The sequence below is a fragment of the Ricinus communis genome, chromosome 7 (assembly GCF_019578655.1).
Source record: "Ricinus communis isolate WT05 ecotype wild-type chromosome 7, ASM1957865v1, whole genome shotgun sequence".
Classification (NCBI taxonomy): domain Eukaryota; kingdom Viridiplantae; phylum Streptophyta; class Magnoliopsida; order Malpighiales; family Euphorbiaceae; genus Ricinus; species Ricinus communis.
In genome coordinates, this window is record NC_063262.1 from 26,816,193 (window position 1) to 26,838,711 (window position 22,519).

The 22,519-nt window shown below is 34.8% G+C and overlaps 3 protein-coding genes across 10 annotated transcripts; 2 read left to right on the plus strand and 1 right to left on the minus strand.

Annotated features, from left to right (window-relative positions):
* The first annotated feature begins 1,064 nt into the window (after positions 1-1,064).
* On the plus strand, positions 1,065-3,917 carry LOC8282599 (probable inactive poly [ADP-ribose] polymerase SRO2). 3 transcript variants are annotated; one of them, XR_001535658.3, is made up of 6 exons: positions 1,065-1,365; positions 1,616-2,082; positions 2,221-2,459; positions 2,576-2,712; positions 2,842-3,033; positions 3,635-3,917. XR_001535658.3 is itself a non-coding variant. In XM_015723135.3 (6 exons), the coding sequence occupies exons 1-6, from the start codon at positions 1,333-1,335 to the stop codon at positions 3,671-3,673; spliced, it is 1,011 nt and encodes a 336-aa protein (XP_015578621.1). In that variant the 5' UTR covers positions 1,067-1,332; the 3' UTR covers positions 3,674-3,917. The 3 variants fall into 3 exon arrangements, 2 of the variants coding, with proteins under 2 accessions (XP_015578621.1, XP_015578622.1); XM_015723135.3 differs by having other exon boundaries at positions 1,067-1,365; positions 2,842-2,937; XM_015723136.3 differs by having other exon boundaries at positions 1,068-1,369; positions 2,842-2,937.
* A 6,011-nt stretch (positions 3,918-9,928) lies between these two features.
* On the plus strand, positions 9,929-11,244 carry LOC8282600 (histone H3.v1). Its single transcript, XM_002525329.4, has one exon. The coding sequence runs from the start codon at positions 10,256-10,258 to the stop codon at positions 11,069-11,071; it is 816 nt and encodes a 271-aa protein (XP_002525375.2). The 5' UTR covers positions 9,929-10,255; the 3' UTR covers positions 11,072-11,244.
* Positions 11,245-12,514: 1,270 nt separating this feature from the next.
* On the minus strand, positions 12,515-21,684 carry LOC8282601 (AMSH-like ubiquitin thioesterase 2). 6 transcript variants are annotated; one of them, XM_015723115.3, is made up of 9 exons: positions 21,347-21,684; positions 21,114-21,248; positions 20,121-20,406; positions 19,805-19,894; positions 19,594-19,656; positions 19,416-19,490; positions 19,212-19,274; positions 13,195-13,247; positions 12,515-12,907 (listed from the first exon to the last, which is right to left on the minus strand). In XM_015723115.3, exons 3-9 carry the CDS (start codon positions 20,397-20,399, stop codon positions 12,733-12,735), a joined length of 798 nt encoding a protein of 265 aa, XP_015578601.1. In that variant the 5' UTR covers positions 20,400-20,406; positions 21,114-21,248; positions 21,347-21,684; the 3' UTR covers positions 12,515-12,732. The 6 variants fall into 6 exon arrangements, with proteins under 6 accessions (XP_015578601.1, XP_015578602.1, XP_015578599.1 ...); XM_015723116.3 differs by having other exon boundaries at positions 21,179-21,271; positions 21,347-21,683; XM_015723113.3 differs by having other exon boundaries at positions 21,179-21,248; positions 21,347-21,682.
* Between the last annotated feature and the right edge of the window lie 835 nt (positions 21,685-22,519).

A 22,519-nucleotide genomic window follows, 5' to 3' on the forward strand; every position in this document is an offset into this window, starting at 1 on the left:
TCATCCAACACTCCAATGTCAAAATGCATTTAAGCTTGCCTATATTGAGCTATTATACCATATCTTCCCCACTTGATCTGTTTATATTAATGCCCCTTTATTTCTTCTTCATCTTTTTCCCCTTTCAATAAATTTCCACATTTTCTTTTTGAATTTGTTGGAGCATATTGATTTCTGATTATATAATAGAAATAGCTGAATTTTTTTTTATAAATTATAAAAATATATTAACCATACCATCTTAATTTGTATTAACATTTGTTAAAAATTATTTTCTTAATTAAAAGACTAACCTTATAAATTAAAAATAAATTTTATAAAAATATTATATACCATCTTATTAAAGACTAAAATACTAATGCGCTAACTATTTTTTAGTAAAGTAATTTTTCGCGTTAGGCGCTCACATTTTTTATCAGGATAAAAGCTCACAGCTTGCTTAACTGCATACACGAAATTGGAATCTCTTCCTATATTCAACTATTTTGATCAGATCATATTATATAAATAAAAATTTATATAAATTAATATTAGCTAATTACACTACAAAACCGACTTCATAGGTTTGATACCCATGAGTAGAGTCAATTATGCAAAGGCATGTTAATGGATTAAAGAAATAGAGATCTTTTTATTTTTTTCTTCTTAATAAAGAAAAAGGTTCCTCCTTTTAGGTAGCATTATTCTTTTTCTTTTTTTTTTCTTTTTTTTTTTTTCTTTCTGTCACACGAGGTGTATGTTTTAAGATTCATTACAACTCATTAACTTGCACAGAAAGAAAAGCCAAAAACACAATATTCACACGTCCTACTTCTTTAATAATCAATTTCAACCATTTATTTATTTCTCCTTCGAATTACCAAATTCACCCTTATGTGCTTTTGAAACTCTCCTCTCCTTCTCGGGTTAGATTCCTTTACTTCGCCAACTCACCAGGGCTATCCATGTAATTCACTGGAAAAAACAAAAATAAAATTCAACCAAACCATGGGGGCTTGAAGACAAATGCCTTGTAGATTTAAATATAATATATATATATATATATACATAGAGGTACGCTTAATCCAACTCTGATTTGGATTTGATTTTGGTTTGAGGACTTAGAAAAGGCGGCACGAAAAGCTATATTCAGCTGTTGAACCGCCAAAAGAACCAATCACCGATATAAATACGCAATGGAAGATTACAATGTTTACATTTCTTGAGTTCTCGATGTATATTCCAGTCATTCGATCTCTCTGCGACTCTGTATAGCGAAACTAACCTCTTCTTTTTTCTTTCTTTTTTTTTTTGTTTGTTTCAACTTCTTGTTGAATTCTTGAGCAAGTAATCATGCCTAGTAACCAATTTCCAGCAACTCCTCAAGTACGTACGTTCTTAAACTTATTTTTTCTTTTTCTTTTTCTTTTTCTTTTTCTTTTTCTTTTGTTTAAGTTTATTGATTGATCTTCTTGTCAAGATTCTTTTAATTTTATTTTAAATTTGCTTCCTGGGTTGTTATTAATGTGGATTTGGCGTAATGGGTTGATAAGAAGAAATTTTTTTGGTGGGACTATGATTAGTGGGGTTAATTTCTGAAGTTATTGATGTTGCATTTATTTTTTTGTATCGACAGAGGACAGATCATGTTGAAGACAGAGAGTCGGTGATAATTGATGGTGATAATGATGATGTTTTAGTTTATGATGAGGTTAGTTCGGGTTCTGTTAATGGTTTTAGTGATTTTATTCACAATGGAATGGTGAAGGTTCAAGAAGGAAGCCATGACTATAAAACTATCAAGGAAGTATTTGTTGGTGGTATGGGAACACATGCTAATCACACTAACATTGTAGCTATACACAAGAACGTGGTTTCTGATCCTGCAAGGAAAGCTAGGTGGCTTAGTTTTCAGATTTTTACAAGGGCGGTGGGTGAAAAGTCCGGTAATAATGGTAATGTACAATTTGCTTGGTATGGTAGTTCAAGAGAGGAGCTTTGTCAAATCATTTCTCGTGGATTTAATCGGTGTAATGAAGCTTCTACTGATCAATTACATGGGATTGGGATTCATCTGTCTCCTGCAGGTTTTCCTATCGATTGGTATGTTTGATTTTTTCAGTTAATGTACTCTTCCCAATTGGTTTACTTTTTTCAGGTTTTTCTGCAACCAAAAAAGGGGGCAAAATTCGATCAGTCAGATTATCATTGACTTTTTTTCCTTTGTTATTTGTATTTCAGTATAGGATCATCAGTTGTTGATGCAAATGGGTTAGGCCACATGTTGTTATGTCGTGTGATATTGGGGAAAATGGAAGAGATTCCTGCTGATTCCAAGCAATTTCAACCGAATTCGACAGAGTTCGATTCTGGTGTTGACAATCTCCACAAACCTAGAAGATACATTATATGGAATGCTTTCATGAATTCGCACATCTTTCCTACTTACATAATAAGTTTTAAGGCCCCTAGCTTCAATGGTAAGCAAACTCAGATTTATGTCTTTCTTTGTTTAATTCTTTTCTTCAACTTTAGAGTCTCATATATATATTTATATAAATATTAATATGTAGTTGAACCTGTTTATTGGCATCAGGTATAAAGAGAAATCAATTGAGAAAATTAAGGCCCACCTCACCCTGGTTGAGCTTTCCTGTTTTGTTGCACTTATTGTCAAAGTGTTTGGAGCCTTCTAAGATGGCTTTGATTAGCAAACACTATGATGACTTTAAAGTAAGTGTATCAGTCATCATACCTATTGTACCTTCAAATTTGGTTACATTTCTAGCACTTTTTCTGCATCTATATTCCTTCTATTAATTATAGATGTGCTGATTTTTCCAACTATCTTCAATTTTGCAGAAGAATAAGATTAGCAGGCTACTACTAATCCAAAGAGTGAGGCAGATATCTGGAGACAGGCTGCTGGTTCAGATAATTGGTAGACACAGAAACAGGGTATGAGTCAGTTCTTTAAATCTTGGTGGTATTCTTAACAATGAGGTGTTTCTGCGCTGCTGTACTTTCAGTACAGGCTATCAAGTAATATTGATGGTAATAGCTGTTTCTAATACTTTCTAACTCAAATCTGATTGCTATATAAGAAAAAAGGGCATTATGTGCATGTATAGTTGCATTCTTGAGTTTTGGACTTGTGATTAGATGAAAACGTATGCCTGGAAAAAATATTTCAAGACTTGTTTCTAACAAAAGCGACATGCGTGGGTAGACAGAATTTAGTACTTAATCAAGAAGTAAGCTGAAGAACCCTTTTCAGATTATAACTTGGATTTACATTACTTAAACAAGATTTTTCAAAATAAAAAAAAAAAAAAAATTGATACTTAAATACAATGTGCAAAGCAATACCTAACATGAAAAAGAAAAAGGAAAAGAACACAAATAAAGAGAGGATTAAAGTTATGCTCTGCATAGAATGTCATCCAATTCTTTTTGGTTTCTAAAAGACTTGGTATTGAAACTTTGGACTTGCTGAGTTGGGGAACCTTTGACAAGATGAGCAGGGAATCCACCTTTTATCTTCTATTATATTACAATCATGATATGCTTTTGTTCATTGTCTGTTATGGGTTTAGATCTTTATTTTTCTTTACTTTACATATTAAGCTCTGACAATCTCCTTCTTGTGCTGCAGCTTGTGAATAGCGGATCTTGCCGTGGCAACAAAAATTGACATTATTATTCAGCAGCTTGCGTGTGACAGCAGTTAAAGGCGGCGATACAGCTAATTCAAGAAACATATAGTGTAACAGAGAGGGATATACTACATTTCTTTTAGAATATACAGCACTGCAATTCTTACAATTGCAAATAGGAGAATTTCAACTTCAAAAAAGAAAGGGAGAAAAGAGAAGATGCTGTAAACTCTTTTACCAGCAATTGTCAATCAAATATTAAATAGGAATCATTTACTTTTATACTGTCAATTTTTCTTTTTTCTTTTCTTCTGAACTGGAAGGTCGTAATTTTGTTATCTTTGAAACCTCAATGGGCCTTCAGGAAACAATACAAACAGAACAATGTCGAAAGGCCCAGAAACATCAGATATAATCTGTTAAAACTAAGGCCTAGTTATTTGTTTGTTTCATTTAAAGAGAAACTTTCTTTGAGGTCCAACCCTCAAAAGGGCCATCTGATATTCTGATTGGCAAGTCACATCAGAATGGAACTGAAGTAAATGTCAATGTTCAAACATAAAACTGCATAAGTGAGGCTAAGATCCTAATGAAGAAACATGACATTTTAACAGTAATGTTAGAAACAAAAGACTGTATCTGTCCACCTTGCTGTTGCTTCTGTGAGTGTGCGACCAAATACACTTATAAAAAATAATTAACAATACCCAATTAATACGTACTCTGTTAAAAGAAAAAAGAAAAACCTAAATCTTGCACATAAGCTAACAACCTGCTGGCAGTTTTGGTTATAAAGGACTTTAGATTAGCCTATGGGAACCGTTGCAGGCTTGCCACTCATGTCCAGATAATAACTTCTCTCACTGTCCATTTAGCTACTATTTGAATCATAAAGCACCACTGTTCTAATATTCAGAGATCATTAATTTTATATTTTAAATCATTTGCTTACTCTAAAAAAAACAATCATGTTAGATAAAATCTTCCTTTTCATTTTTCTGTCCTGTTTCCCTTGGCCAAAGTATAATTTGGACCTGGGCCACGAATAGCTATAGGAACCAGTAAATGTCCCAAGTTACACTTCACTTTTCTTTTTGAAGTAATTATCAAATATGTTCTTTATTAATTAACATAATATATTTTAAAATTTAACTTTTACAGAAATCTTAAAAATATATTAAAAAATAATAATAATTAATAACATTAAGGGGTATTTGATAACCGAACTTATTATTTAAAATTAAAATTTTTAACATTTAATAATTTTAAGTTAGTTTGTCAGCATAGTACGAACCTAACTTTAAAATTTCAATTAAATTAAAACTCATAAAAATATTTAACTTAAAATTCATACGAACACGCTCAACTATTACATTTTTAAAATTCTCTATTAAAATAACTTTTACAATCTTAACATATTTTTAAATTTTATAATGATAAGTTAAAATCTCTAAACTCTTAAAAATTGTATAATCGCTCATAATTGTTTGAATTCTTAGATTTTATAACCAAAATTGTTAAACTCTTAAATTTTATAGTGACAAATCATCCAAGTTAAAGTTATCGTCTTCAATTCAATTCTCTTATATAAATAAAAGCTCATTTTATTAATTTCTATAGTATTCATTTAAAATTTAATAATATTTTCTTTGGTAATTATCAGAGATATTATCTTCATATTATAATTATTTTATCTAAATATTTTTATTCTTTATATTTTAAAACTGTATTTAATAATTAAAAATTTAAGATTAGTTAAATATATTCAACTAAAAGTTTTAACAATTTTTAATAATAACAGTTATGAAACAAATTAATTAGATTCAACACTTAAAATTTCAGTGTTTGATGTATTTAACACCTAATTATCAGTTTTATCAAATACTATTTAACTAATAACATTTGCATCTTTTAATTTTTTAGATTATCTTTTAAGAACTGAAGAGCAATTGTAACGGTGTGAAGCAATTTGGCAGTGCCCCTTCGGCCTTCCATAAACAATGCCTAGTTTAATTAGCCTCGCCAACCTTATCCTAATCATCTGCCAAAATCCAATGTTTAGTTAAATCATTAAGATAATCAGCTGCTTAATTAATTACTTGATTGATGTGGATATCTTTGATTATAATTATAGAGACCACCCATACCTATCCCCTTTAATATAACTAGTCAACTATTTGACAATGACTTTTCCTTTTTCTTCTTCTAGATGGAAAATGTAAGAATTCGAATTTTAAATCCATCTCTTCAACTTAAATTATATCAATCCACCCAACTCAATTACTTTGTCATCATGAATTCTTATAAGTTTTTTTTCTATACTTTTTTTTTATTTGTTAGACGGTCTAAATAATTGTTGATGACACGATATGATATGAAGTTGAGAACGATGATAACGAATGTACGTAAATTCAAAATTTTGTTAATTTTCACAATTTAAAAATACTTTCCAAATCCTTTTGAAATTTATTAGTTTATTGAGTTGTTTTAGTTTACCACATCCAAGTTAAACTAATCAATCTGCCATTTCAAATTTGATTGTTATTATATCTGGGATTTCTGAAAATTAGATATAATTAAACTGTATTTATTAAATCACTGTAAAAATAAAATAAAGTGCAGATAAAATTCATATTAACACAAATTTGATCTATTTTTTTAATTTATAAATAAAAAAAGAAAAATATTTAAATTTAAAACTTTATTCAAATAAAAATATACATTTATCGTTGCAATTTGATCTAATCATTATATTATATTTTATAAAAAGAAATAAGTAAATTTTGTCTACCATATGTTACATTATTAATTAAGGTGGCTAACATATGATTTGGTTGATAAAAAATATTCGTGAAGGATTCATAAAGAAACATTGTCTTCCAAAATAGGGTCTGGAACCACTTTGTGCACTGTTAGTTGCCAATATATTTCAAGGTTGAGAATTAAGAGACATCTACTTGTCAATGCCATAAAAAAGAAATGGTGAAGAAGTCCAATCCAAATCCAGAAAAGGAAGTATTAGAAACTTCTTTCTTAACGCCCATAACTTTGAAAGTCTTCTCTTATTGGTTTTTAGGCCAAAATAAATAAAGGCAAAGTTGGTGGGAAATTAGGGTTTTCCCATGCTTTTATTGTATTTATATATAATTTAACAAACACTTGGGTTTGTCAACTACAAAACTCTTTGAAAGATCCACTAACTCTATCAAGAATTGACTCGGTCAATTCCAGCTCTTTCTTTCATAATATATACAGTTTTCTTGAATTTAGCCTCTTTTTGCTATTTACAATTGGAAATTTTTTAAAAATATTTTAAAATTAATAAACATTCATTTATATCATTTTTATTATTTTTTTTAAATTTACAGTGCGGTTGATTTATTTTCAAATTTTTTAGTTATTTTATTAGAAAAACAAAATATCAATCAAATTTATGAATTGAAAAAGATTAAGATATTATATTTTTAATATTTTAACACAGTAAAAGTAAATAAAAAATAGTGTAAGTTTTATAAAATAACTTAAAGAAATGGGTAATTGTTGACATATTTTTATTTTAAGAAATAAAGAGGTGCTTTGTGTCATTACAAAGGATTTTACGTTTTGGCCAAAGTACAATAACAATAGACAGGCAGAAAAGTAGAACTTCTTTCACACATCATTTGGCTTGATTCACGTTGCCAAAAAAGGAACATATTGTCATACTAAACTATCATTTCAATGGCTGAATTAAATAAAAGTCATGACCCTTATCGGTCCAAAAACATATAGTTAATTATTTTGACAGTGTCAAACTTAATAAAAGAGAAATGGGTGATGTTGGTGAAAGACTGAAAGTGGGACTCTTGGGTGGTCTTGAACTTATAAGTTAAAATTGAAATCATAAAAGCTCAACTCCTTTCTTCTTCTCTTTTTCCAGTTTACAGTGGCAAACTCAACTAAAGATGTCTAAAATCCCTCAACTTCAACCATATATTATATTAGTAACATAATTTCAAGAATCACAGAATTACTAGTTATGCTTTACTATTTAAAAATGATATATTTTCATCGTTCTATTTTGTATCTTTATACTAAAAGGTTTTTTTCAGCACATTTTCGTTAAGCTATCGTTAGCTAAATTTGATTTTATACTATTTACTTCTTGATTTTTAATATAATATATAAATTACTCCTTGTATTTTATTTATTACACTAAATTTTTCTTACGTTTTAAAAATTAATGCTATTAAAGAAATAAATTGATGAAAAAAATATAATTTAATTCTTACATTTCTATCAAAATTATGAATCTAGTATGACAAAATTAATAATACAAATAATATGAATTTTAATATTTTATTAAATATAGTTACTTTCAAAGTGTTTTAAGTCTTATTGAGATTAAATCATGCTAAAAATTAGAGCAGGTAGATGAGTTAATAGTTAAGTTGAATTTTTATTTTATTAATTTAGTTTTTTAATTGTTTTGATTTTGAATAAAAGAAGTAACCATTAGTTTTATTAAAAAACAGAGTTTCTAGCATAATAAATAAAAGAGAAGAGACAATTTGTGTTTCACATAAAAAAACCAAAAAGACAAATAATATAAAATTAAACATTATTATTTGACAGAAATTTTAAGGAAAAAACTTTTTTAGTACAAAATTATAAAATGAAAAAATATTAAGAGATAATTAATATAATATAAACAAATGCAAGGAATAAGTAATAATTATTCCAATTAAAATTTTCTTACTTTCATTAGTAACAGTGTCATATTTAACAATCAAAAACGACGAAATTAGCGACGGAAAGAGTTGTACTGCTGTTGTGCGTTTTGCTAAGGCAATATCTGTTAGCCAATCAATCCGAAGCATGAGAACCTTAATTATGCTAAATACTTACTCACCGCCCAATCTCTCCTCTAAAACTCCACACACAAACTATGAACCAGCCTACATTCTTCACCATTGCCACAAATTCTGACCTCCACCCATCGATTATCAACCCACCACAGGCAGGGTTTTATCAATATTTAATAGACCTTCGTGTGCTTTAAAAATGGTTTATAGGTAAAAGATTGTTGGTAGTTGAACTAATTACTTTCTACAGCGTAGAAGACATGAGCTCAATTATTGTGCTGTTTCAAATTTTTAAGAACCCATTTGTTTGTTAGTTATATAGTCCAATATGAATAATATATATATACCTTTACATTCATGTTCGAAAGAGAAAGAAGAAGAAAAAGAGAAAAGATATGTTTGAAATGTGAATAGAGTTACTTCAGATTTCACATTTTAATTAAATAATTCATAGCTAGCAACATTTATTGCTTCTCCACCAACCATTGCCAACAAAATGAATAGAAGAAGGATTTGCATATACTTATGTATATATATATATGCATGCGAACGTGACCACAAATTTCAAAATTTTATTTATAGTTTGTTTCATGACCTTTGATTTGAAACTTGAAATTGAAAGTGACCAAATGGTCCTGCCTTATAAATGAAAAAAAAGAAATTAAAAATGGGTTGAACATCCACCATAGATACGACTCTATGAAGTGATAACTTTCTCATAATAAAAGCCACATGTGCAGTGGCTTCTGGGGAGGGCATTTTTGCTTCATAATATTAGTGACACCTGTATTTCTTAATGTACCAGTAGATGTGATATTGTCTGAATCAGAAACATTACCAACGACCCAAAAAGTAAAAACCCTTTGCTTACTGTTCTGTTTTTGAAGCATAATAATACCTTCATTAATCTCATTGCACCTCAATTCGTAGAAGGTTGCGAGCTAATGCCGTATTACATCACTCGTGATGATGGCCGAGCTAATATAATAAAGTTTCTTGCATCACCTGCGATGTCTCCATCTCTATTCTTTAAGTAAGCCTTGTAATTTTCAGGGAAAAGAAAAGAAAAGAAGGTAAGCCTAATGTCTGGGTAGTATCCAGTGTAAGTCGTATTATGGGTGAGAGTAGATGTTTTTATCCTATGTTTGATAAATAGATTAGGATTTATGGCCTTATATATAGTTGAAATTTGTTAAAAAAATATAAAAAATAAAAAATAAAATAAAAATAATAAAATTGAAGGAGATAGTTTTGAAAAATTAATATAGATTTTATTTAAAATTTTTATTATTTTTATAAATTAATTTTATTTTTTACGATTCATGAACACGTGGGCAACTGACAAGCTTCCGCGTAATATCAAAAACCGTATTAGAAAACGAAAAAAGAAAAAACGTTTCCTCGCAAGCCACTTATGTAAGAATATTCTGCACGAACCGTCAAGATTCAAAAATAAAAACTAACTCATTCTAAAAATATCGCCGATATTTCGGAAATTACCACCCATACATTTCGGCTCTTCAATTACGCGCCTTCTCTCTTTATATACAAGTTCTCTCTAACATCCAACAGACATTCACGGCGAAAAAGAAAAAGGAGAAAAGAAAAAATTGAAAACGCAAAGCTCCAAAAATAACCGCGTCTCAGAAAAACTTTCTACTTCTCAATCTCTCACTTCATTGAAACCACCGTCACCACCGCATCGCCGCCGTCGTCGTAATCGCCGCAACTTAAAAAAGAAAAAGAAAAAGAAAAGAAGAACCTGAAGTAAAGAGCATGCAGGTCAGTTCCGTTGTTCCCGTACATCAGACTTTGAATTATTGCTCCCGCAGTGAGTTCACAGAACCGGACGCTAAACTTGAAGAGGATTTTAGCTTTAAATTGAGATTAAATGAAGATGAATTAGAAAGCTACAAGAACAAAACGCCACCTCCACAAGAACAAGAACAAGAAGAGGGAAACGAAGAAGAAGAAGAAGAAGAAGAAGAAGAAGAAGAATTTAGTTTTGCTTGTACGAATCCAGATGGATCACCGATATCAGCGGACGATATATTTCAAAACGGCCAGCTACGGCCGGTTTTCCCGTTGTTTAACAGAGATCTTCTCTTCGCCGGCCAAGAATCTAAAAGTTCGTCGTCCGCCCGGTCACCGTTGAAGAAATTATTCGTTGAAGCGGAAGAACCAGAAGGACCGTACTGTGAATGGGCAGGAAAAGCGGTGGAGGCATCACCGGAGGTATGCAAGAAAAGTAACTCTACCGGGTTTTCAAAGCTTAGGAGGTTTAGAGAATTAGTCCTTCGAAGCAATAGCGATGGCAAGGATGCTTTCGTCTTCTTACATCATCATCATCAACATAATCCTAACAGCAACAAGACAGAGAAAAACCAAGAAGAGAAGAAAGTGAAAGTGGCGGTTAAGAAAGGAGAGAAGAGAACTGAAACGGCGTCGTCTTCCTCTTCGTCGGCGCATGAGAGGTTGTACGTAAGGAATAGAGCCGTTAACGAGGAGTGTAAACGGAAATCGTATTTACCGTATCGGGTCGGGTTTTTCACTAATGCGAGCGGGCTGAGTAGGAACGTTCATCCTTATTAAATTTTTTTAAAAAGAGTATATAGACTCATGTTAATATTTATTTTTTTCGAAGAGTTAATTTATTTGTTAATTGTTCTTATGTAAATTGGGGTTAGATTTGGTAGTAATCCATAACCCTTTTTGTTATTTCACCAACTGTATTTAAATTAATTTTTAATTGTTGTTTTTCGAAATCTTTTTGCATAAATTTAGCATATATATACCAAATGAGTACACTTTAATATTGGATCATATCATTTAAAAATTAATAATATCCAAATATAGATAAAACATATAATAAAGTAAAATATCTGTTTTATGTACTATATACAAATTTATATAGGAAGACTGAAATTTAAAATTCTTAATAGTATTTTTTGTTAATCATTGAGAAATACGCCAAATTTCAGATAATTCCAGGGATTAATTTTGTTTTGTACTCTCAATAACAGAAATTGCTAAATTAGAAAGGGAGAAGTTTTCAAGGTGACTAGAAAGAAGAAAAGTCGGTTTGAATATTTGATGGTACAGATTCTTTAAGGTTTCCAAAAAGAAAGAAGAACTCAAATTGCTAAAGATAGGAAGTTCTTTTCAAGAAAATGGAGCTTGAAAGCTAATAGTTGGATTTGACACAACATTCTTGGTACTTTCAGTTTGCAGAGAAAAGGAGGTGAGGGAGGGGTTCACAAAAGCATTACCATACAGTAGATGCCAAAGCTTGTTTGTGTTTCTCTGTGTGTGTGGTTGCTAAGTTCTATGAACACTTCAACGCCTACCTACCTTTCAGAAAGGGACCATTTTATATTAACTTTTACTGCATATGGAACACACCACGTTCACTTCCTAGAAGCTCCCACGAAACTCTTTCTTTCTTTTTGGGCTTCTCTTGTTCTAAATTTTCTTTTATTTATTTGGTTACTGCATTCCCATTTCGTAAATCCGGTGGTATTTTCATTATTAAGTATAATCTAATGGTCGATGCAATCTTAAGACTAGAGTCCATCAATCCACTCAAGTCTTTGTTAAGTTTTTAATAAATCTGGAAGAAACTACAGAGCCATGTTTCCCAAAAAGAACAACTTCTCTGTCTTGGTACTATTAGACTAAGGAGAACCCACATAGATAATAACGGATTAGTGTTTCTCTTGCGTATGTTTGATTCAAATGTGCACATTTCCTCTTATCTAATTTGTGCATTTGGGATTTGAGATGCACAAATTGCTATGAACTTGTTAGTACAATCAAATGTCCCTTTTCGAGTACTCTTTTTTATGAATGAAAAGGCTGTTTTCATTTTGCATGCGCATGCTAAAAGAGCTGAGACCCTAAAAAGAAAACTTGATGCAGCAATCTTTTCAAGTTTAAAGTTATGTTGGGAGGTATTCTGGTAGCCTGCTAGGAAGTTAGTTGAGCACTGCAAACTTCGACAGTAACCTTACCCTGCTTTGGAAAGAATGACCAAGGTGACACTTTCAAATCATGGGAGCATTAAATCTTTGTTATTGTGACAGTCCATAGTTACAATTACACAAGCATTTACTTACAAAAGAACATCCCCTGAATTAGCCCATTAAGCATCAGCATTCTGACATGTAGATTAGCTAATTTGATACAAGTGGTATATGCATATGCTCATGTCACGCCATGGCATCCGAGCAGTTGAAAATGAATTGGAGCCATGATCAGCGCAAATCAAAGATTTCAAACCTCAGATTAGAATTTGCGTATACATTAGAGCAGTGCTCATAAATCGGGCCTCCGTCTGCTGGCTCTCCGTGGGGATGGAATCCAGTTTCTTGACATTCTTTCAGAACACCCATTCCACCTGGGTCGGATAGCCGGAACAGCCCATAGCTCCTGCATACCAGAAATAAATTAAGAAGTAGACACGCTCCTGTTTAACATATATCTGTATATTAGCATTTATGAATTGTCCTTGACATTGTTGTCGTATTTCTTCTAATGCTTAACCAGCCAAGCTTGGCAGATTGCACATCCACTTTGTTTTAAATAAATGCCTACAGAATGAATGGAACTACAAGAATTTTAAAGTGGAAAACAGCTATGAGAAGAATAGATGAATTATAATCTAGTCGTCAACTTGGTTTTTGGTTGATTTCTTGTGCTGTGCGACAGTTACAAACCTTGAGGTATCGGTTGGAGCCATGACAATGGCAAAAGCTTCTGGTACCATTACCTGAGAGCATAAGCAGTCAAATTTTAAATGCAATTCCATTGGCAATGAAGAAAACAGAAGAAAGAATTGCTGTATGAAAAGTAGACTTGTTCAAGGGGCTGGGTACCCGCCCGCCCCGCCCAGGCACCAAAAGCTGTGAGGCTGGTAGAAGAGATTCTTCTAGTTGTGACCATGGTTCCTGAAAACCTGGTATCAGAGCCATGGAAAGAGAAGGAGGTGAGTTGTTGGTAAAGGAGGAGTGCCTTTTCACATAGAGTGTCTTTACAAGATAACCAGAGTGTTTATGATCAAAGTTTTTACTGTTCTTTATTATTCATCGTCCTCTTCCTAGTAACTTCTACTTACAATTATCATCTTATTATCCTCTCCCCAGTATCCTTTATTGTTCATCATCCTCTTATCAGTACAATCAAGAGTATGCTCTGTGCTTGCCTCTTTAGAGGATCCTGCACATCAGAAATTGCTAAAGTACTTCTGATCTGAAAGTTTATAGGCTGGAAAACGGAACCTGCAAGAGCTTTGATCCCACAGGCTTAGAAAGCGCGGTTTCGGTTACAACGCCACGAACTAAGGATCTTTTATCCTTACCACCATGGAAACCAGTACTAGCCTTATAGTTCAAACCTCTTCCCTTACTCTACCTGCTTCCTGTAAACAATATATTACAGATAAGATAGATAACCTGGTAGAGATATCCCATATACCTGAAACAGCCCATATCCAAAATTCCCTTGTACCTATACTTAACCCTTACTCAGTCTTCCGCCGTAATCAGTCTTTCTCCAGACAGTTAAGACATATAATTTCTAGACCTTTTATTGCAGTGAAAGAGTATGTACAGTCATCCGCTCTTTCCCAGTGTATTCTGTCCTCAGTAACTACTGAACAGTATGTAACCCTAGAAATCCCTCCACACTTCATACAACAGTGGAGACAACAGAAGTATACACATCTTCATTTTGGAGCAATTAGACTTGTGCTTTCCTACCATGGAAGACAAGGACTTCTAGTCACTGCTAGACTCTCTTTGCTAGATACTCGTTATCTAAATTATGAACATGCGGTGATCGGCTCTATAGCTACAACTTTGAACGCAGGGAGTGTCGTGCTCACATTCTTCCCCAATTTCAACATGTCTTTGGAGGATTCTCATCTTAGTCAGGCCTTAAAAGTTCAAGTTCAGATTACAGGCGCTGACCAAGTCGCTGACACTATTTCAGCCACCCTCCATCATCAGATGGTGTACAGGCTACAAGACCATGCTATAAATCTGCAGACTCCTGGTCTCTCCGTGGAGATGCGGTTTTATCTTCTTGTGGTCTTACTCCAACCATAGTTCAGACTCCCAGGCAACTGCCTCGTGAGGAGTTAGAGAAATTGATTCCCTCAGTATGGATCACAAACTATGAGAAGCTTCACCAGAGTTCACAGCCTGTCCAGAAACAAGATCCCATCTTCATCAAACAACTTAACAAAACTGTCAAAGTCTCTTATCTGTCCTCCACGGCCTCGTCCTCTTCAACACCTCATACTATCTCTATGATCCAACCAGTAAAGAGATATTATGAGAAGAAGATTCCATTCGGTTCAAATGGATGGGAAGTCTATGAAAGCAAAATCAATGGTCATTTTATTTGGGATGTTGATCCCTCTATGTGCGATGCCGGATGCCTTTGTCAAGATGATCTTGATGACTTAGAGATCATATCAAAAGGAACTAAGACTTGGAAAAGAAAGCATGCATGTACTAGTTCTCATCGACATAATGACAAGATGATGATCAACTGATTCAAATTTCAAAGCGGGAAAGACAGACCTTGGATTGGTCTTCCACCAGAAAAGAACAAACCTATGTCCAATAATGATTACCTGAGGAGATGTTTCGAGATACTAAAAGAAGAAGGACTTCTGTCTTGTCCTCCTCCTCCAGTTGTTTGTTCTTGTTCTTTTGAGCCAGTTAAGATTCGGGCGGTGCCTTGCTTTATGGTTAATCCTGAGGAGTTCCCTCCTCTGGAAAGAAAAGAAAATGAGCAGTCCAAAGCTCCTACACGACCTTTCATTATGAAAGATACAATACAACCTGCAGACAGTTTGGCCCCTCTCTCAGCTGCAGAAGAAGTTTTAAACTGGCAGACTAACAATGCCGTTGCTCAGAATCGATATCTGAAGAAGATTGACAACAGACTCTCTGAGGTCTATGAAAGGACAAGCTCCATTAAAACTCATGTCACTTCTTTCAGACAAGAAGCTTTACAAATGCATACAAAGCTTTCGTTCAGGTTATCTAAGCTTGAACAAGAGATGGAACAGATTCTGGCAACTCAGCCTACATCGCCTTTGTTCTTACAAAAGGACAGAGAAATCCTGAGGTTGAAGGAACAGATCAGAGAAATTGAAAGAGATCTGTATCCCAATCAACAACCTGTCTCTTCTCCGCTCAACTTTCCTATTGTTACACCTCATCCTTTCATGTCAAAGGTTATGCCTGTCAAGCAATATGCCACAGTCTCAGATTTGGTGCCTCGGGCATCCAAACCGGCTTCTAAACCTGCAAAAAGGACATCTTCCACATCCTCTAAAAATCCATCCTTTTCTTCTCAAACCTCAAAGGATAGCTCAAACTGAGATAGGTCTGAATCAGAAACATACGACTCTGATGAGGAAGGAGTCCACTCTGTCGAGGCAGAGTTTGTATGCTGTATTGCCAAAGGACTGCCAAACCACGGTTGGCAATACAGCCTCTCATCGAGTCGATATCTCGATTGTTCTTACTCTTACGATCAGAGGTACCTCTGTATCGAATCTCGGACACAAAGTCCTCATGTATTGATGAATACACGAAGAATTAGAATCTCTTGCTCGAACATTCTCTCCCTTCAAAACAGGTTATGGTCCGCAGTTACATTTGAATCTGTGCCTCCATCACAGTGGCGAAACAAGATCTTGGAATTCAATGCTTTGCTTGATTTGCAAATGATAAACCCTCGGGCCAATCTCTGATATTCGCTGGCACATTAAGGGAATGGTTCTCTCACTTGTCGAATATCAGCGGCTCAATTTGTTCAAACCCAGATTCATCAACAATTTCGGGAGATTACAATATGATTTTCATAGAACAACACTTTCGCCAAAGTCTTCTTGTTTTCTTTGCACGAAAATCATATTGTAATCTCCCGAGGTTGATGAATCTGAGCTGAGCAACAGTGAACCGGTGAGATGGTGAATCCGAATTCAATCAACCAAGATCAGATTTTCGCCATTGTGATGGCTCCGAGCAGAGATTCTAATTCTTTAGTTTCTTCCGTGATTTCGCTGTGTTCATCAATACGTAAGAACTAGGAGTCAGAATCGAAACATATGACTCGATGAGGAAGGAGTCCACTCACGAGGCGAGTTTGTATCGTATTGCCAACTGTGGTTTGGCAGGTCCTTTATCCTTCGAGGTTCGAGAAGAAAAGGATGGATTTTTAGAGGATGTGGAAGATGTCCTTTGCAGTTTAGATGCCCGAGGCAGAAAGGATGAGGTGTAGCAATAGGAAAGTTGAGCTTCTTCAACCTCTTGTAAGAACAAAGGCGATGTGAGTTGCTAACTGCTCCATCTGCGCAGATAACTCGAACGAAAGCTTTGTATGCATTTATAAAGCTTCTTGTCCGAAAGAAGTGACATGAGTTTCAATGGAGCTTGTCCTTTCATAGACCTCGAGTCTGCTGTCAATCTTCTCGACATCGATTCTCGAGCAACGGCATTGTTAAACTTCTTCGGTGAGAGGGCCAAACCGCCGCAGTTGTATTGTATCTTCATAATGAAAGGTCGTGTAGGAGCTTTGACTTTCTTTCCGTAGGAGGAACTCCTCGAGAATTAACCATAAAGGCAAGGCACTGGCTCGAATCTTAATCGGCTCAAAAGAACAAGAACAAACAACCTGGAGGAGGAGGACATGACAAGTCCTTCTTTTAGTATCTCAAACATCTCCTCGTGTAATCATTATTGGACATAGGTTTGTTCTTTCCCGGTGGAAGACCAATCCAAGGTCCGGTTTGAATTGAATCAATCAGTTGATCATCATCTTTGTCATTATGTCGATGAGAACTAGTACATGCATGCTTTCTTTCCAAGTCTTAGCTCCCTTCGATATGATCTCAAGTCATCAAGATCATCTCGACAAAGGCATCCCAAGATCGCACATGTAGGATCAACATCCCAAATAAAATGACCATTGATTTTGCTTTCATAGACTTCCCATCCATTTGAACCGCTGAATGGGATCTTCTTCTCATAATATCTCTTTGGATCATGAGATAGTATGGTGTTGGAGAGGACGAGGCTGGAGACGGCTTTGTCAAGTTGTTCGATGAAGATGGGATCTTGTTTCGGACAGTCGAACTCCGTGAAGCTTCGCATAGTTCGTGATCCATACCGAGGGAATCAATTTCTAACTCCTCACGAGGCGGTCTCGAACTATGGTTGAAGTCAAAGATAAACGCATCTCACTGGAGAGACCAGATAGCATGGTCTTGCACCATCCGATGATGGAGGGTGGCTGAAATACAACTTGAACTTTTAAGGCCCGACCAAGATGAGAATCCTCCAAAGACATGTTGAAATTGGGAAGAATGTGAGCACGACACTCGCTCAAAGTTGTATCGCATGTTCATAATTGAAGTCCTTGTCTTCCATGGTAGGAAAGCACAAGTCTAATTGCTCCAAAATGAAGATGTGTATACTGGAGGGATTTCTAGGGTTACATACGCTCACGAGGCACTGGGAAAGAGTGGATGACCGTATACTCTTTCAACGCAATAAAAGGTCTAGAAATTATATGTCTTAACCGATGGGAATTTTGGATATGTGTATACGGGATATCTCTACCAGTTATCTATCTTATCCGTAATATATTGTTTACAAGAAGGTGAGAGTAAAGGGTTTGAACTATAGGGCTAGTACTCGGGTTTGCATGGTGGTAAGGACAAAAGATCCTTAGTTCGTGGCGCTAGAATCAAACCGCGCTTTCTAAGCCGATGGGATCAAAGCTGCTGCTTTCCCTTCGATCACTTTAGCAATTTCGATGTGCAGGATCCTCTAAAGAGGCAAGCAGAGCATACTGATTGTACCGATAAGAGGATGATGAACAATAAAGGATACCGGGAGAGGATAATAAGATGATAATTGTAAGTAAGTAACTAGGAAGAGGACGATGAATAATAAAGAATGAAAGACTTTGATCATAAACACTCTGGTTATCTTGTAAAGACACTCTATGTGAAAAGGCACTCCTCATTTACCAGCAACTCACCTCCTTCTTTTTCCATGGCTCTGATACCAGCACTCCTCCTGAGACTCGAACTCGCGACCTTCACTTATAATTAAGTGTTATATACCACTTGACTACCTATTATTTATGTTTATAATTTTATTGTTATTAATAATATATTGAATTTAAAATTTGAATATTTGTGTTGAAATTAGGTTTAAATTTTGAATATTTGTATTGAATTGTCGGTTTGGTCAAGCCAAGCCCGACCCGAGACCGTTCAAGCCCGACCCGAGACCGTTCAAGCCCGACCCGAGCCCGCCCAAGCCCGATCCGAGCCGCCTAGATCCGACCTCTGTTTAATGCCTAGTCGGGCCGACCGGACCGGCCGGCCATAAAATTTCGGGCCGGGCTCTAAGATATTAAAATTTCTCGGGCGGGCTCGGGCTTCTAAATTAAGTCGGGCCCGGTCAAGCCCGCAGCCCGACCCATGAACAGGTCTAATGAAAAGTAGAAGAGGGGGGATACAAGATTCAGTTAAAAATCATCAATTAGTAGCATTTCATCGTGCATCTGTGAAAGATGTGTGATTAATTCCTTTTAACTATTAAAAAAATAAGAACCTCACAAACTGCAGAATACGAAATAACTTGATATTTTCCCATGCAAACTCTCAATCAATATACACGACATCCATAGCTGAGCTAATTACCTGATATGAGTATTGAGTGTGCAGATCTATTGATGACATGAAACAACTTTGAGAAGGATGTGTCTGAAAATACAACCAACAAAATAAGCATTAATTTTGAGAGAATTTAAAAGCTTTAATTAAGAATTAAAAAATAAAAGGGCACGGACAAAAGAAACATCTGAAATTAATAATGTAAAATAAACAGGAAAGGAACGAACATACATGAATCCATCCCACAGGATGAAGTGACCGTTCATTCTGTATGGCAAAAAACTCTTCCTCTTTTATAGCCTCACACTATCATCCATGATTGGCAGTTGATGAATTAGACTGTAAAAATCATGGCAAGTGACAATTTAAACCCAAATCACAAAGTGTAAGAAGTGCCATAGGGACTTACAGAACTGGAAGTCGAGTTTTGTTTGGGTATTATCAGAGTGGTCACATAATATGTCCCCATTTCCTGATTGTGTGGTGCGCAAAAAGCATATACACGATGTTCAGTTAGATAAAACACTGTCCTAAATCAGTTTCCATTACTCTAATATCAGGAAGGAACATTGTTAGAGCTAGTTAAGATTAATGCTTGGAAAAACACACATGAACCTTACAAGGAAAGCACTGAGAACCCCACAGGTTTCAAGATCCTTCTCTGTATTTTCCCTTGCAAGTTCAAGAAAATCCTCCATCAACCTTTCTGACTAAGAAGAAAATTAAATAATACAACAGCTCAGAGATCAAGTCAATAAATTCCACATTACTAATCTATGAAAACCAGCCAACAGACAGCAATCAAACGAAAGAGGAAAAGAAAAAGGATAGCTTTTTTGCTTATCAAGTAAGACGAGACTAAAATTATTTCCAAGAGTACTGCAAAACAGCAATTACATACATTTTCACACAAACTGTATAGTTCTAAGTTCTTACTATATGTATGTCTTGCAAGATGTTAGATGATGATGGTTGATTGCATGGATTGGTGTTTGAGCCGGCCGCTGGTATAGGTGAAATATGAGCATGTTTAGGTGCTTTCTCTACACATGAGAGTATGGGGGAAGGGGAAGATTGCGTAACCGTGTGGACAGTGATTTGGGGGCATTTGCCCTCTTTCTGAGTCAGGTTCTGGCAGGAAAATTCAAGTGTGTCCAAGCAAGGGCTAGAATCCGAACACAAAGATGCTGGCTCAGCTTCATCTCCATTCATCATAGTCAATCTGCAACATAGCCAAAATCAAAATTGGTGCCAAACGAAAGAGATGGCAATTTTTAGGTAACTAAGCAGAGATCAGTAACATACATTTATAAAAATATGTATAGACTATGTGGCATGGGCACAAACACTTTAACACAATACAACAAGTGGATATGCCGTTTCGATTAGACAAAAGAAAAACTAAAGCATGCTGCAGAAAAAGGTTATCATATTTGTAACGATGTAAATTATTTCAGCAGTATAAATAATCTACTATGCTGATTGTCCTTGGACACAGACAGAAACAGAGATCATTATTAACTAAGAACAGATTTAAAGAAAAATAAGATACATACATTCATGAAACTACAGTTAAACCCCCACTGTAGAATTATTATCTTATGAATAATCCCTTATGTTTTGAACCTAGTACATATTTCTTACAGTTCCCCAAGACATGCGAAACAAAATGGGAAATATTATATTTTGAGACATCTTCAAGAAGTTCCGGGTATAGAATATATCAGCAGCATGCCATAATGCACGTCTAATCAGAAGCAACATCCTCTAGAAGTGATTTTAAGAATACATAACAATCACCAACACCATAAACTACAGGCCAGAGAAAGTAAAACTAAACAATTGGGTGAAATCAACATGTGGAAAGTTCAACTATGAAAAATAACCTCCAGCCTTGGAAGGAATCACTTTGTTTGCATCATTAATTACCTAAAGAAAGCATAAAGATTGGTAATTTCATATTTACCAACAAATCTCAGCAAGCAAGAATGAACCTTCGGAGGGAATTAAGGAAGAAGGATTTCTAGTAACCGTTCTCTGCTCTTCAATCCACTGTCCATGCATCTGAAAGAAAGAGCCACAAGGAACTACATAATTGTTTCAACTTTATTTTCTGTGTCAAAGAAAAAAGGACAAGAGAACTTAAAAAGAAAGGGAGGTACCTGCAAAACTATGCTGTACAGCGCTTATATACTTTTGCCCTTGATCGAACAGAGCAATTTGCTATGTTGCTGATAGGGAAAAACAAGAGGAGAAACCAGAAGGAGGGGGTCGACAAGTGGGAAAGTGGGGTTACTAAGATAAGGATTGAAAAATGGAACAAGAGTCGGTGTTTCTTGTCTTTAGTGGCACTTCAGTTAATGGGTACCAGAATCTTGAGCAGGAGCCGTGGGTCAGCTCCTTTTTGCAATTGCTTGGTGGAACTCAAAGTGGCCCTTTCTTTTTCTTTCATTTCACCCTCCCAAATCATTTCACTTGTGTTATACCATAGAATTCAACAACGATGGCATGTCAGCCATCAATTGTAGTATCAAATAAACTTTTCGCAATAACTATTTTATATTATTGTATAATTGAGCAAAAACTAGTTATTGTTAAATTAGAAAGAGAGAACGGTTTCACTCAACTGAATCCAAGATGGGAAAAATTGCACAATTGAAGTTTGAAACAGAGTTTCTGATTACAAATAATGTTAGTCAGAATTGGTCCCAAAGCTATGAAGCAACTGAAAAAGTTTCAGACACTTTGAAAATGTCAATTTCAGCTCAACCATGTAGTCACACAATTGATCTCCCTCCCTCAAGCCAGCTCTAGTATTTGATGAACTTGAACAACCCATTACTTCGTGTTGAAGTATCAGCAAACAACTCTTCACCAACCATTTTATCATTAATTTAATGGCTTCAAATGTCATGCAGGTGGCTACCAACATATGCATCATGACTAAACTGGCTGCCTATCAGTAGTTTCACCTTAAGACGTCATCAGAGCCACATTATCAGTTCTGAATTCTGTGATTCTAACATTATACATTAGTATGCCACCATAGCACTGAATTGTCACTATTCAATCCTGACATCCACTTGACCGTGTACTTGAAACCGCAGAGCATAGCTAGACATTTCTCGAGCTTCAGAAACCTCGACTTTTCTTGAGCTTCAGAAACCTTCCAAGGTTAACAAGTAGTGATCAGATAAAAAGAAGGGACGAGGAGAAGCATTCATAGTATTACGGTACTACCCCTGCTTCATTTTATTCACCATTAGCAAAAACCCAATAATCATTTCCAGTATAGTGTCAGGACTATTTCGAAATTCACACAGTTTACAAATATC

Excerpts from the sequence above, each read along its gene's own strand:
- LOC8282600 (XM_002525329.4), top strand. The coding sequence starts at position 10,256 with ATGCAGGTCAGTTCCGTTGTTCCCGTACATCAGACTTTGAATTATTGC.
- LOC8282599 (XM_015723135.3), top strand. The coding sequence starts at position 1,333 with ATGCCTAGTAACCAATTTCCAGCAACTCCTCAA. Across the intron at positions 1,366-1,615 it reads AATTTCCAGCAACTCCTCAA|AGGACAGATCATGTTGAAGA; the intron begins GTACGTACGTTC and ends TTGTATCGACAG. Across the intron at positions 2,083-2,220 it reads GCAGGTTTTCCTATCGATTG|TATAGGATCATCAGTTGTTG; the intron begins GTATGTTTGATT and ends TTTGTATTTCAG.
- LOC8282601 (XM_015723115.3), bottom strand. The coding sequence starts at position 20,399 with ATGATGAATGGAGATGAAGCTGAGCCAGCATCTTTGTGTTCGGATTCT. Across the intron at positions 19,491-19,593 it reads AAAACTCGACTTCCAGTTCT|TGTGAGGCTATAAAAGAGGA; the intron begins GTAAGTCCCTAT and ends CATGGATGATAG. Across the intron at positions 12,908-13,194 it reads GCTCCAACCGATACCTCAAG|GAGCTATGGGCTGTTCCGGC; the intron begins GTTTGTAACTGT and ends TCTGGTATGCAG.